Below are 12,411 nucleotides of genomic sequence, written 5' to 3' on the forward strand. Positions count from 1 at the left end.
CCCACCACGGGTATCGAAAGCCGGTTTCTAGCGTTGTAAGTCCGCAGACATACCACCGTGCCACTGGGGAGCAATTTACAGAATGCTAACTAATTCCAGCCTAATTTAAATTATAAATCTTACCAACTTTAATGAGTCTATCTTATTGATTGCGCTTATGGAATAAAGTAATCACTAAACGAAATTAATTTCTTAACGTGCTATTATAATTTCTTTATATAGGCACTTCCCTCTGTTAATAATTTATTTTCTTGTTTCGTTCTGCGCATGCGTAAAATAAGATCGATTATTTAATGCGCAATATACGTCTGAGTGTGCCATATCTTACAACACTTTATATATCTTAATTAATAATCAAAATCGATACGTTTTCCTTGGGCGTTTTGTGTAAAGATCATATATGAGCATGTCAAAGACTAGTTTAAATTAAACTTCACAGTAAATAGTAGCACTCCTAGTAAATAACAAAACGCAAAGCCCAGGGTAACCTGTTGATGGTTTCATTCTTATAATAAAAATAAGAAATAGCTATTTTGTGTCTTATCTTTTTCAAGTTGATGGAGGGAAAAAGACAGTGACATTCTTGTGCTTAAACAGTGTTGTTATTAAAAAATATATTAGTAATATATATATCATTAGAATAGCTTTCGTATTTTCTTAATAATCATTCAGAAACAACTAGTCACATAGTGATAAACTCAGAAGTTGGGTTAAAACACTCGATTTAAGTTGAATCTTTCTTGCTGAGAAAAATTAGTTCAATCTATTAAACATGTCATGCGAGCATCAGATTGTTTTTTCTGGGGCGTATTATCATGGTAAAAGGAGGTCATTTTGAAAACACACTTTGAATATTTCCTGAGAATAAAATGATTCATCGAAAGCACATAAGTTAAAGCTAGCAAGGGAACGCTGTTCCAGAGCTTTCGAGTTATCCCTGATGAGAGAAAAGAAAAAGATGCTTTGAAAGATTTTTGAGTTATCCCTGAAAAAGAAACATGTTTGTGAAACTGCCAGGAAAACCGTTGAAACAGCAGTGACTTTCAAAACGCGTTCGAATTATCCCTGAAGTAGGAAAAACATTCGCATTAATTCTTTTTCATGATATAAGACTTGGTATGTTATGGACTTTTTGTTGAAGAGCATGTCTCCTCTGAAAATGGAAAGTCCTTCACAAAACTTCACAGCTTACCTTTCAGGAAACAAATAAGCTACTATATATTCGCCCTTGAAGAAAGTACGTTTTATCATTTTGTACTTTACAACGTATATTTCACTTTTTTTCCTATATGATCCGTAAGAATTTGTTATGCCATTTATTAATTCTTATATCAAGTTTATGTAAAGTTTAGATTATGATAAAACTTTCGTAGTGAAATGTAATTAAATTATCGCCAGAAATTATATTTGCATCTTCATTTTAACTACAAAGGCTTAATAGGAAATTTCATGATTTTTTATTGGCGTTTCTTATATGTTGCCTGTTGCTCATAATTAACATTATTTATTATTAATTGTGATTATTATTGTACAATTTTTAGCAGATCACCTAGCAGAAGCTATTGCATAGTTGAATATGCACTTCTGAGTAACAGACATGTTTAATGGAAAGTTCTTAAGAAGAGGAAAAAATGCATGAAACTGATTGTACAAAAGAAAATATTTATTCAAGGATCACCCATGATACATAATAAATTTATATTTTAAGCTACTCTTTATGCAATAGAACAATGACATATACTGCAATACAGAAAATTATTATCATAGCCTTCTGGGCTATCATGTGACTCAAGGCTATTTTTCTTTTCAGAAAGCTATTTTGTATATGATAAATAGTTTAGCATTTTCTTTCAGAAATATCAGATCCGACGAATATGCCTGATTCTCCAGACAGTAACGTGAAGGTGTCGGCCTCTAGTGGAAATATAGCAGGAACAGTAATAAATCACAAAGTCGTAGCTGCACATGGTAAGTTTTGTGGTTGAACTCACATTACTTATTTCACTGAAACCTAATTTCTAAGTTCATGGATAAAACTTGTAATGAAATAAGTAGTTTATTACCGTTTCCTGTAAGAGAAATGTGTTTCGATTTCAAACTTTGAAAGAACACTACATTTATATTGAAAAAAAATTCAATTTTCTTAATTATATAAAATCGATTTATTTTTTAACTCCTATTTAAAAACGTAATACACACAGATATTTTAGACATTAAATAAAAGATTCTGAAATATATATTGCATAAAATCATATGCTTAGAAACGTTTGAGATTCAAATTCGTTAAAAACATTTTTATTTCCAAAGATATCATTTACAAGCAATATGACGCGTGAATTCCAAACTTACGCAACAGACACTTATACTTTTAAGTATGGCTACTGCCATCTGGTGGAATAAAGTATAAACAAGGTTTTAATAAAGAAGGATGGATGCTTTCACATATTAGCTGCAATATTAAGCACTTATATACATAACAGCAATAAGTTATTTTATTTAGAAATGTAACCAGCATTTAGAAGGTATAGAAAAATTTGTGCCTGCCTGATTTTCTATATATATTAGCAAAATAGGTAAACACGAGAACAGAATCAACTGAAAATAAAATAAGGAAAAGTTAAGAATTTATTGCATTCAAAATTTAGTTGTTTCTACAAAACTGCGCATGAGATAAAATCAAATACAAGTTTTGAAAAATGAAGATTTTATGAAAATTGCATTAATTTGTGAGGATTTCTTAAAGGAAAACAAATTTTAAATGACTGTGAATGTTACTTATATCATTTTCGGATATTTTTGAATCGTTTTAATAAATTGGATGAAATATTTTTTTTAGTAATGGGCTATGACAGATATTAAACTATTTTCTTTTAAGTGTTAGGTTCATATTTTCACTAGTTTCTAAATGATTAGATATATTTTACTAGGAAATTGTAATTTGTAATATACTGTTTAAAGCAACTAACATGTTTAATTATTTGCTTTTCTTTTCATTTTATATGTGTACAGGCATGAATGGCAATCACTCTCCTCATGCTTCCACTGTAGGGGGGACCCCCTCTCCTCCAGTCGTAAGTCATGCTTCAAACTTTCCTATACCTTCAACTGCATCTATGACCAGTCAGGGAGATGGGAATTCTTCTGGTGTCCGTCAGCTCTGTAAACTCAGACGGTTTCTTACCACTCTTCAGCAATTCGGCAGTGATATATCTCCTGATGTTGGAGAAAGAGTACATAATCTTATATTGGGACTTGTAGTAAGTATATACGTTACAATTATTTAACACCAGCATTCACGAAAGAATAATGAAATTAAAATAACCTGTTACTTATTTCTTTTAATTGCGTATTATTTTACTATGGATCAAAATCACTTTTCATCATAGTCATGTAACAGGATCTTTGAAACAAGTACAGTATTAAGACACATAAAACGGATTTAAAACTATTACAATAGCAAGTTTTGGCTCTATTCTTAGAACAGTCTTCAGGCCAACCGAAAACTATGTTGAACCGTATTCTCTAACATGTTCAGTTGGCCTGAAGAGTTTTTAGAATGAAACCGAAAGCTTGCTATTAAATCAGTTTTAATGTGTTTAAACTATTTTCATGTGTCTTATTGAATTTTAAATTCCAAGTGTTTATGTCTCCCAAGTACTACGAAAATCTTCTTTCAAAGGCAGATTGTTACTTATCCGAATCATGGGTTGTCTCTAATATAAAATATGGGCTACAAAACATATTGCGAACTTCATACAGAATTTCAAAAGCTACTAGATTGTAAAGTTTTCTTTCTAACGCATGAGCATAATCTGTGGCACTTAATAATACCTAGTCATTTATTGCACATAAAAAATATAGATCATTTAGACAAGAAAAATTAATTACATTTAAAATGTAATTTGTACTTACATTTGTCTTTAGATCAGGATCTACTCAGTAAGCAACGTTCATCTTTCAGTAATCATTTAATGGACAACATATTTTTTCTTAATTGGTATTTTCAATATACAATTTTCAAAGTGTTTATGTAATTCCTCCATTGAAATTAGTATCTTTTTTTAAATAAAACTTCAATGACTTTGTAGAATTCCTCAATTACAATTGAAGAATTCCATCAGAAGATTCAGGAAGTGACGAATTATCCTCTTCGTCCTTTTGTCATTCCTTTCCTTAAGGTAAATCTAAGTCATATTTTATTGTAGATTTTCATTTAGTTTCTATTTCGTAAGATATAGAATGATATGCATAGTACTACTAATCACTTAATTTGAATCCCAGATTAATCTTCTGCATTCAGTTACATAAAAATTTCTTACAACGGCCAAAACCTTTGTAATTATAAATCTTTAATGATTGCATCTACTTTATTGCTACTTCACGGTTATATTGAGTGAAAATTAGAACTTAAACTGGGATTTTAACCGTAAAACGCATATATTCTTTTGAAATACATTTACTTCTATATTTGAATTCTTAAATACGAGATTTTTTAATTTACATGGTAATTAGGACTAATTAATGCTACTTCCTTATTACAAGTAATTGCCTGAAAAAGTCATTAATCAGCATGTAATATTAAAAAAAACGTATTGAAGAACTTAGGAATAATTACTTTGAATTTTTGATTTTTAAATAAACTAAGTTTGTCATGTTTGTTTCAAAACGTACTTTTTGAACAATGCAACTAGGAAATATTAAAGAAGTTAAATTTTTCTCTCTTGTACTTATCCGAAACGTTCGGCTTGATTTATATTCACTTTGGTGGAAATCATAAGATCATAATTTTAGTCTATTTCCTCTAACTTAATGTCTGGGTTCTGGTTTCAGTCCCACCTACCATTGCTACAGACTGAACTCTTACAGTTTGCTAGACATGCCAAACAATCACCTCAACAGTACCTTCGGCAGCACGAGCAGACATTGCTTGATAGTTCAGTGCCCCTTAATGGTGAACCTTTAGAAATATTTCAAACGGAGACAAAAGAAAATGGGAAAAGACGCAGTCCTTCAGATGGGTAAGATTATAAAAATGATAATAGCTGAATTATATTAATTGAGATTAATAACACGAATAATTTTTCATGCTAACTTTTATTTGCACTCTGTTCCCGCGAAGAATCGTACCCTTAATTTTAACGCTTTAAGCCGTAAACTTACCGCTGACCAATCGAAGGACAACATTATGCAATGGGTTATCTCTAATATAAAATATGTGCCACAAAATATATTGCTAACTTTATACAGTACGGAAGGCAATAATAAGAAATTTTTAAATTGATAATACTAAAATTCACATTGCATTTTTAAACTCTGTGCAATAAAATTTTATTTCACCAGTCTAAAATCATATATTTTTCTCTTATAGTTTTCCTCAGGAAACTGTTATTAATTGCTTTATGGTTAACTTCATACGAAATGAAACACACATTGTAAGATATAGTGTACGAAAGCGTATAAGCTATTTTTATTTAAGTATTGATTTTAGTTCTTTTTGGTGAAATGTATTTACCTATTTTCACAGACGATCCAAAGAAAATGATTACAGCGATAGAATGTCAGAAAGTCCACCATCAGCAAAACGACATCAACCCTTGCCCAGTCCTACAATGGGGTCGAGGTTAAGCCCTGGGGGAACAAAAAATCATATTCATCCGGGTATGAATTTTCGGTTTGATGAGCCCGGAAACATGTACAGAACAAGAGAAAGGGATCGTTATGAGCGATATGAACGTTTTGAGAGAGATTTCCATAGGCCTTACAATGGTGAGTTTGATTTATTTCGAAGTTAAATTAAATTAGATTGTATTTAACATGATTTGGACAAGTATTTATAATATGAAACAATTTAGCAAAAAAATAAAACACGGTAATTTTGAGATAAGTGATACTTTTAAGGCAGCTTGTAATTACTATTTCACATTACGAAATTTCGATAAAAAAACCAACTTTCCTTTTTACTGATGTATAGGCGTTACTATTAAAATAAACTTTCAAGGAAACAAGTTTGCTACAAAGACAATTTATATGTATCAGTTGCAAGTTTTACTTACATATTACAAATACTGCACAAACTACAAACTTGGTACTCAGAAGTAATTAATAATCGTACAAATAGAAAAAAAGATTTATTTTTATAACGATGAAACGACTTCAGTAAAATCCATAAGCAAGTTGCTCATCTAAATGTTTTTCTCTCGTTTCTTCAGGCACCTTACCCAGGGATTTTGTTGAGGATAGAGAGATGGAAGAAGAATGGAAGAATATTCATACGGTACGTATAACTACGTTTATCAGTGTCTGATACCAGTTTTCAAATTGTTACTGTGGCATGATCTGACCATCAACCCATGAATATTAAGTATTATTTGCTCGCGCAATCTGTTGCTTTGTATTTCTTGATCAGGAGCCTTAAAAGTAATGATCAAAAATACGACAAGTGTTAGATGAGATTAATTCTTACACAATGATAACAACTCGTGACATTTTGGGCTTTGATTCAGGCATTTATTTTGGTTCATTTTCATTTATCGAAACATTACTTCAGAAGCTAAAATTTATTTTCACTTTAAGCAAGATTGAGATATTAAAATAAGTAAAAACAACAACAATATTATTATGAAGCAGACTATTATTAGTTTGGTTCGGGCACATCAGATGAGCTTTTTTACATTATCATGCATAAACCTAAATAAACGGTAGAATTATTTTTAAACATATTTGTAAGTTATGCATTATTCAAAATACCGTGATCACACTGTATCTTAGCTCGAAGTATTTTTGTTTTAAAATTCGTAAATGAACTCATATAAATAAATGCGAGTTAAAGTATGAATATCCTATTCTTGCAGATGCTTAATTGTATTTTGGGAATGGTGGAGAAGACCAAACGTGCTCTGGCCATTTTGCAACAACGGAGTCAAGTCGATAGAGGTGAATTTAGTTTGTGGGGCCGACGACACCTAGATGGATCTGATTTTGAGTTAAAGAAACAGACTGGAGATATCATGGTTCACTATAAATCTGCCGAGGAAAGAGTATCAGAAGTTAGAAGACGAGCAGGTACTTAACGCCAAAAACGTTTCGATAATGTACAGGTAAAATTAAATGTACTTCAGCAGGGTCCCCGAAAGTGTTCTGTTTCAATAGTAAATAAAACCAAAATTAAGAGTAACAAATATTTTTATTTTTGTATTGAAGTTCATATGCCTTGCTGCGTTGTAGCCTACAGAGTGCATTATTATTCTCGTGATTCATGGCATGCGCTCGTTTTACTGACATCACGACAGTACAAATTGCAACGTTAAGCGTCCCTTATATGATGTCATTTTAGTGTATATTGACTGACTGACAGACAACACACTACTGTATAGTGGTGCGAATCATTAAAACAGATTATCCCTATAGGTGGCCTTCGGCCCCCTTTCGGGTAAACTACACGTACTTTATAGAAAGCAATAAGACATCGTAACTTGAACAAAATAACATTTACAAAAGCATGGCAATAAAAATCTTGGCAGTACAATATAACCCAAGAGCAATGGAGTCATATTAGTGAAATAGTACATGTACTATTGCTTTGTTATATGATTTAAGTCCGCAAGTATAAAATACAGCGATATGCTTTGCACACCATTTTGATAATGTAAGCATATTTGCTTGTCAAACAATATAACGTGATTAAAATAACAGTGAGCTTATGGTTTATATTATTTTTTCTGTATTGAAATTTAAATGGTGACATGAATTTAATAGTTTTGAAAAACTACTACTTACAAGTAAACTAGTGAAAAGTGTAGAATAGAAATGGAGAATTTACTACTAAGATCGAATAGAAAAACTATTGTGATATATTTAATGCTTTCATTATCGGCGATTCTTTTGTTGGGAGGATGAAATCCTCTAATTACCTAATAAAATGATTAAAGGTATAGCGGGCCTTTATCGACTTTCCTATTGCGAATCTGAACAAATACATAAATTCAAGTACGCTTCTTGTACCTGCCAATAATAATCGACTTCATGAGGACACATGTTCACCAAAATGACTCCATCCATTTGATTCCAGAAGAAGCCGTCAATGAAGTCAAGCGACAAGCTGTTGCTGAGCTACAGAAGGCCGTTTCTGCAGCAGAAACCAAAGCAAGCGAACTAGTAGCAACAGAAAGGGCAAAGATGGAGAAGCTAGTTGGAGAAGCAAAGCGTCAAGCAACAGAAGAAGCTATATCCAATGCCAATAAACAAGAAGATTGTACTGAGGTATGTGCAATAATGCCCAAGAACTAAAGACGCATTGTATCAGTTCTTGGAGTTCATTATCATCTTCTGTGTCGATCAACCACCTCCAATGGGTTTACTTTGTTTTCATATAATAATGTTTATGACATCCTGTACCCCATAAATTGTTTAAATGTTTTATTTACGTTATATTTACAACGTATTATATACAAAGGTAAAAAAAGAAAAAAGATTTAAGCGTTCAAGGTAATAAAAAAAACATGTCAATATTTACACTCCTATTAAATGCTGTCCTGGGAAAATTAGTAAGGTTTATGAAATATAAGAGAAATTTTTAAGAAATATGTGCGACGAAAACTCAAATTCCTGATATAAAATGATGAAAATAAATTTAAAATCCAAAACAGAAACAAAACTGAGTTTTTGTTGCGAATTTGAACTTACCTTTGTGAATTTTAATTATAATCATCCACTAAACAAAAACGATACAGAAAATTCAAAGACTGTTTTTAAATGTGGATTGATAGGTGAAATGAATATGTTGAAGCGCAGATTTTTTCAACTGAATAGTGATATTCTGATATCTTTCGAAAATGTTAATTACAATTCGTTTGGAACAGTACATTCATCTATCCTCCCTCCTTCCCCCGCAAACAACAAACTTTGGAATTCTTCAGAGTTCCTTTCATGTGAAACTTTTAACAGTTTTACTAAGCTTGAAATAACATACGAAAATATTGGTTGGTGTAAGTTCAATAAAGATAAATGTATGCGTTAAAAAAAATAAATAAAACGATTTATATCAAATAACAGAGAAGTAGAGACTTGTGAGTGCCACATAGAAATCGTTTAGAATTAACACTTCTAATCAAATTACGCGAACTCTTTGCATACTAATTTTAAAGACTGTAGTTTATGATTCCAGATTAGGTTCTTAACAATGGACGTGTATCTATGTGTAAAGCTTCCAGTAATATATTAAATATGATTTCAGATTTATTGTTGATGTATTTCAGAACTGCTGGAACTGCGGTAGAAAGGCTAACGAGACCTGCAGTGGATGTAATGTAGCAAGATATTGTGGTTCGTTCTGTCAACACAAGGATTGGGAGAATCACCATAGAATATGCGGTCAAGGATCAAGTCCAGCAACGGTCACTTCAGGCGGAAGTCATATTACACAAGTCTCTATCAGTACGACTACTATCTCTTCAACAACACCAACTCCAACGGGAAAGAGAAGTCGTAGCCCTACAGTTGTGAGTGAGCAGAAAAGCCGGTGAATTAAGGAGCTACACTTCTCAGTCATGTTCATTGTAAGAGAAAACGAGAATGAAAAGAATTTATACTTATTCTGAACATAACAATATCACCGTGCGGCGTTGTAATGTTTGTGTCAAGACAATAACATTAGCAAAAAGTCATAAAGATATTTAATTAAACATGCTTATTAGTATGGTAATTTTGTTAACTGATTCAAGTTAGAAGTAAAAGGATGTTTATATAGCTAATACAGTTTCTTCTCCTAAATCCACAAAGATGGATAAAATGAGGAATTTGATGTATACTTGGATATTGTTTGTCTAATAACATTTAAACAAATGTCCACTAAATAAGACGTGGTTGACAAATTATATGTTAGCTTATGTAAGCGCTACAGTCTGTTTAGTTCGACATTGAGTCTAATCAGGGTTAGCTGATATTAAGCTCAACCAAAGCTGGTTGGCGTTGAGTCTAATCATGATTAACTGATGGTCATTTACACATATTTCAATTGTACAGTGTCATAGATTATAGTATATTCATCACCATCATCTCGTGATAGAACCTGTTATCTGCTCATAGTTGTATTTATTCCGGAATTTGCTTGTTTTAATGTACACGTGTAGCCCTACATCCCTCAGTAATTTCCTGCAGTCATTAATGTACGTGCAGTATCCTATAGTCCTAGTACTATGTGGTGCAGGAAAACGAGTTTATCGTAAGTATGTTAGATATAGGACATCGCCCCTAGTCATGCTTCTCTTAACATTATTAGTCTGAAAGCATCCTCATGGTGGAGTCACTCTAGTCAGTCTTTGCCGAAAATCAAAACTCGCAGATGAATACAAGTGTTGAAGATGTGTTGGGAGTTCTCCGATTTTATGTTCCAGTTAAGTTGTATAGAACAATTCTACCGTTTCATTATGATATTTTATTTTGAAGTAGAAGAAAAAAAAGTCTGCATTATTTTGTTTTGTTTTATTTTAAGAGGACATCAATCTCACGTTTACTTTTAAATACAAATTCACATAAATTGTGGTATGAAGCTTGAGAATGTATTTATTTAGGACAATAGTAATGCAATTTTATTTAAAGAAAATATAATAGGGTTAAAATAAAAAGAAAGACTAGCTTTATCTTTTCAGGACGAAATTATTATGACAGTCTCACAGAGCTGTGTATATATAACTTCCATAGGTGGCCGCACAATAGTAGTGGTACTTCTGTGGTCATCACGTATTCTTTAAATTAATTATACTGGAAATGTATGAGCCAGTAAATGTAGAGAAGAAAAGGAACCTGCAAAAAATGTCCAGTTATTTTTGGCAAATGTACTCCTTCATCACCTCTTAGATGCTGTATAGTTTAAAGTATTTTCAGTATATTTCCCCTTTGCTGAAATCTCGCATGAATTTTCATTTCGAATATTCAAGGAATCTAGAATTAGCGTGTTTCTTCATTTTTTATTTTCCATATTTTATTAAGATTTCAAAGTTCCAAGCAATTGTTATGCAGGCAATTATTTGTTGTATATCGAAGAATTTATTTTGATTCTTTTGTTTTCATTTATGGTATTTTGTATCAAGTCGAAACAGTGTTATATTTTGTATTTGTTCTTATATATACAGTATTACTGACACATAGTGCCATGTAAATTGTAAACATAGTTACAAAAATAATGGAAGAAGTTATATTGTACCAAAGCATCAATTTAGTTTTAAAACTTTTACTCATGTTAACCTCTTACACTTCAGGCAAAAAAACAAAAAAAATACTAGATGACTCTTTATAGTTTGTAATGATGATGAATTATTGTAGTGAAGAGTTTTTTTTTTTTTTCGTGGGAGACATTGGACAGTACATTTTCAGTCCAATTCTGCAAGTGAAATCTAAAGATGTTTTAGTGATTATTGCAAATATAGTTTACAGGAGAAATTGAGCTGGTGAAAAGTGTTTCAGAATAAAGCTGAATGTGTAAGATCCGTTTCGTACCTTAAAAAAAATACCAAAGCAAATTTCTTATATAATGAGAGACTTAGTCTCTGGAAAATGTATGGGAAAATTTCGTTAATTATTTATTTAGAATAAACGTGTTACTGTACAAACTGAACAAGATGTGTTACTATTTTTATAATGAAAATTCAAATGGTTATCAAAGTAAGAAAAATAATTTTAGTTTGGAAAACACCTAAAGTCACATATATATTTGAAGATATCTAGTTAGTTTTCTTCCGATATTAGATACACAAGGGCTATCTGCGCTAGCCATACATAATATTGAATTTACAGAGTAGAATGAAAGTATCTAGTCAACAGCACCCACCTGCACCTCTTGAGATACACAATTAAAACAAAAACAACTAACATTAAAAACTACAAGATCTATCATTTCCAGAAATGTTGTTCCGGTAAGAAAAGTTTAACTGAAACAGTAGTAACGTTTTATCCTAATCTCACAATACCCGTTGTGGAAATTTCAAAATATTGATATTTTGACTTAAAATTATACACGATTACAAAGTTCCTTATTTGATTTAATTCTTTATCTTCAATATACGGTTTTGAAGATGACGTTACCACCAAACTGTGTTTTTATATCTTATGTTGTTGCTGTTGTTGTTTTTCTTTTATTTAATTCCAACGCAACAACAACTTAAATACAGCAAATTGTTGAAAATAAGCTAATTTTGGGAATACTGTTACAATGTTTTTAACAATTAGTTCGCTGTGAGCTAGAAACTATCACGGTCTATAAAATGAGAAAGTATGAGATTCCTACCCCAAGTCGGTAGCCTCCATATCTTATAAAGATTTCAAAGTTTCAAGCAATTGTTACGCAGACAATTATTTGTTTTATATCGAAGAATTTATTTTGATTCTTTTGTTTTAACGTATGGTATTTTGTATCAT

At 31.4% G+C, this 12,411-nt stretch overlaps 1 protein-coding gene across 1 annotated transcript in view; it reads left to right on the plus strand.

The window, feature by feature from the left end:
• LOC106457323 (protein CBFA2T1-like) overlaps positions 1-11,561 on the plus strand; it is a 32,803-nt gene extending 21,242 nt beyond the window's left edge. The window contains exons 2-10 of the mRNA XM_013916724.2: positions 1,855-1,968; positions 3,010-3,257; positions 4,089-4,178; positions 4,831-5,018; positions 5,525-5,766; positions 6,210-6,274; positions 6,852-7,062; positions 8,069-8,259; positions 9,255-11,561. Of these exons, the coding sequence (XP_013772178.1) occupies positions 1,875-1,968; positions 3,010-3,257; positions 4,089-4,178; positions 4,831-5,018; positions 5,525-5,766; positions 6,210-6,274; positions 6,852-7,062; positions 8,069-8,259; positions 9,255-9,521 (1,596 nt within the window). The 5' untranslated portion in view covers positions 1,855-1,874 and the 3' untranslated portion in view covers positions 9,522-11,561. The remainder of the gene's footprint in view (positions 1-1,854; positions 1,969-3,009; positions 3,258-4,088; positions 4,179-4,830; positions 5,019-5,524; positions 5,767-6,209; positions 6,275-6,851; positions 7,063-8,068; positions 8,260-9,254) is intronic.
• The last annotated feature ends 850 nt before the right edge of the window (positions 11,562-12,411 follow it).

The sequence above is a fragment of the Limulus polyphemus genome, unplaced genomic scaffold, assembly GCF_000517525.1.
Source record: "Limulus polyphemus unplaced genomic scaffold, Limulus_polyphemus-2.1.2 Scaffold16, whole genome shotgun sequence".
In the NCBI taxonomy this organism is placed as follows: domain Eukaryota; kingdom Metazoa; phylum Arthropoda; class Merostomata; order Xiphosura; family Limulidae; genus Limulus; species Limulus polyphemus.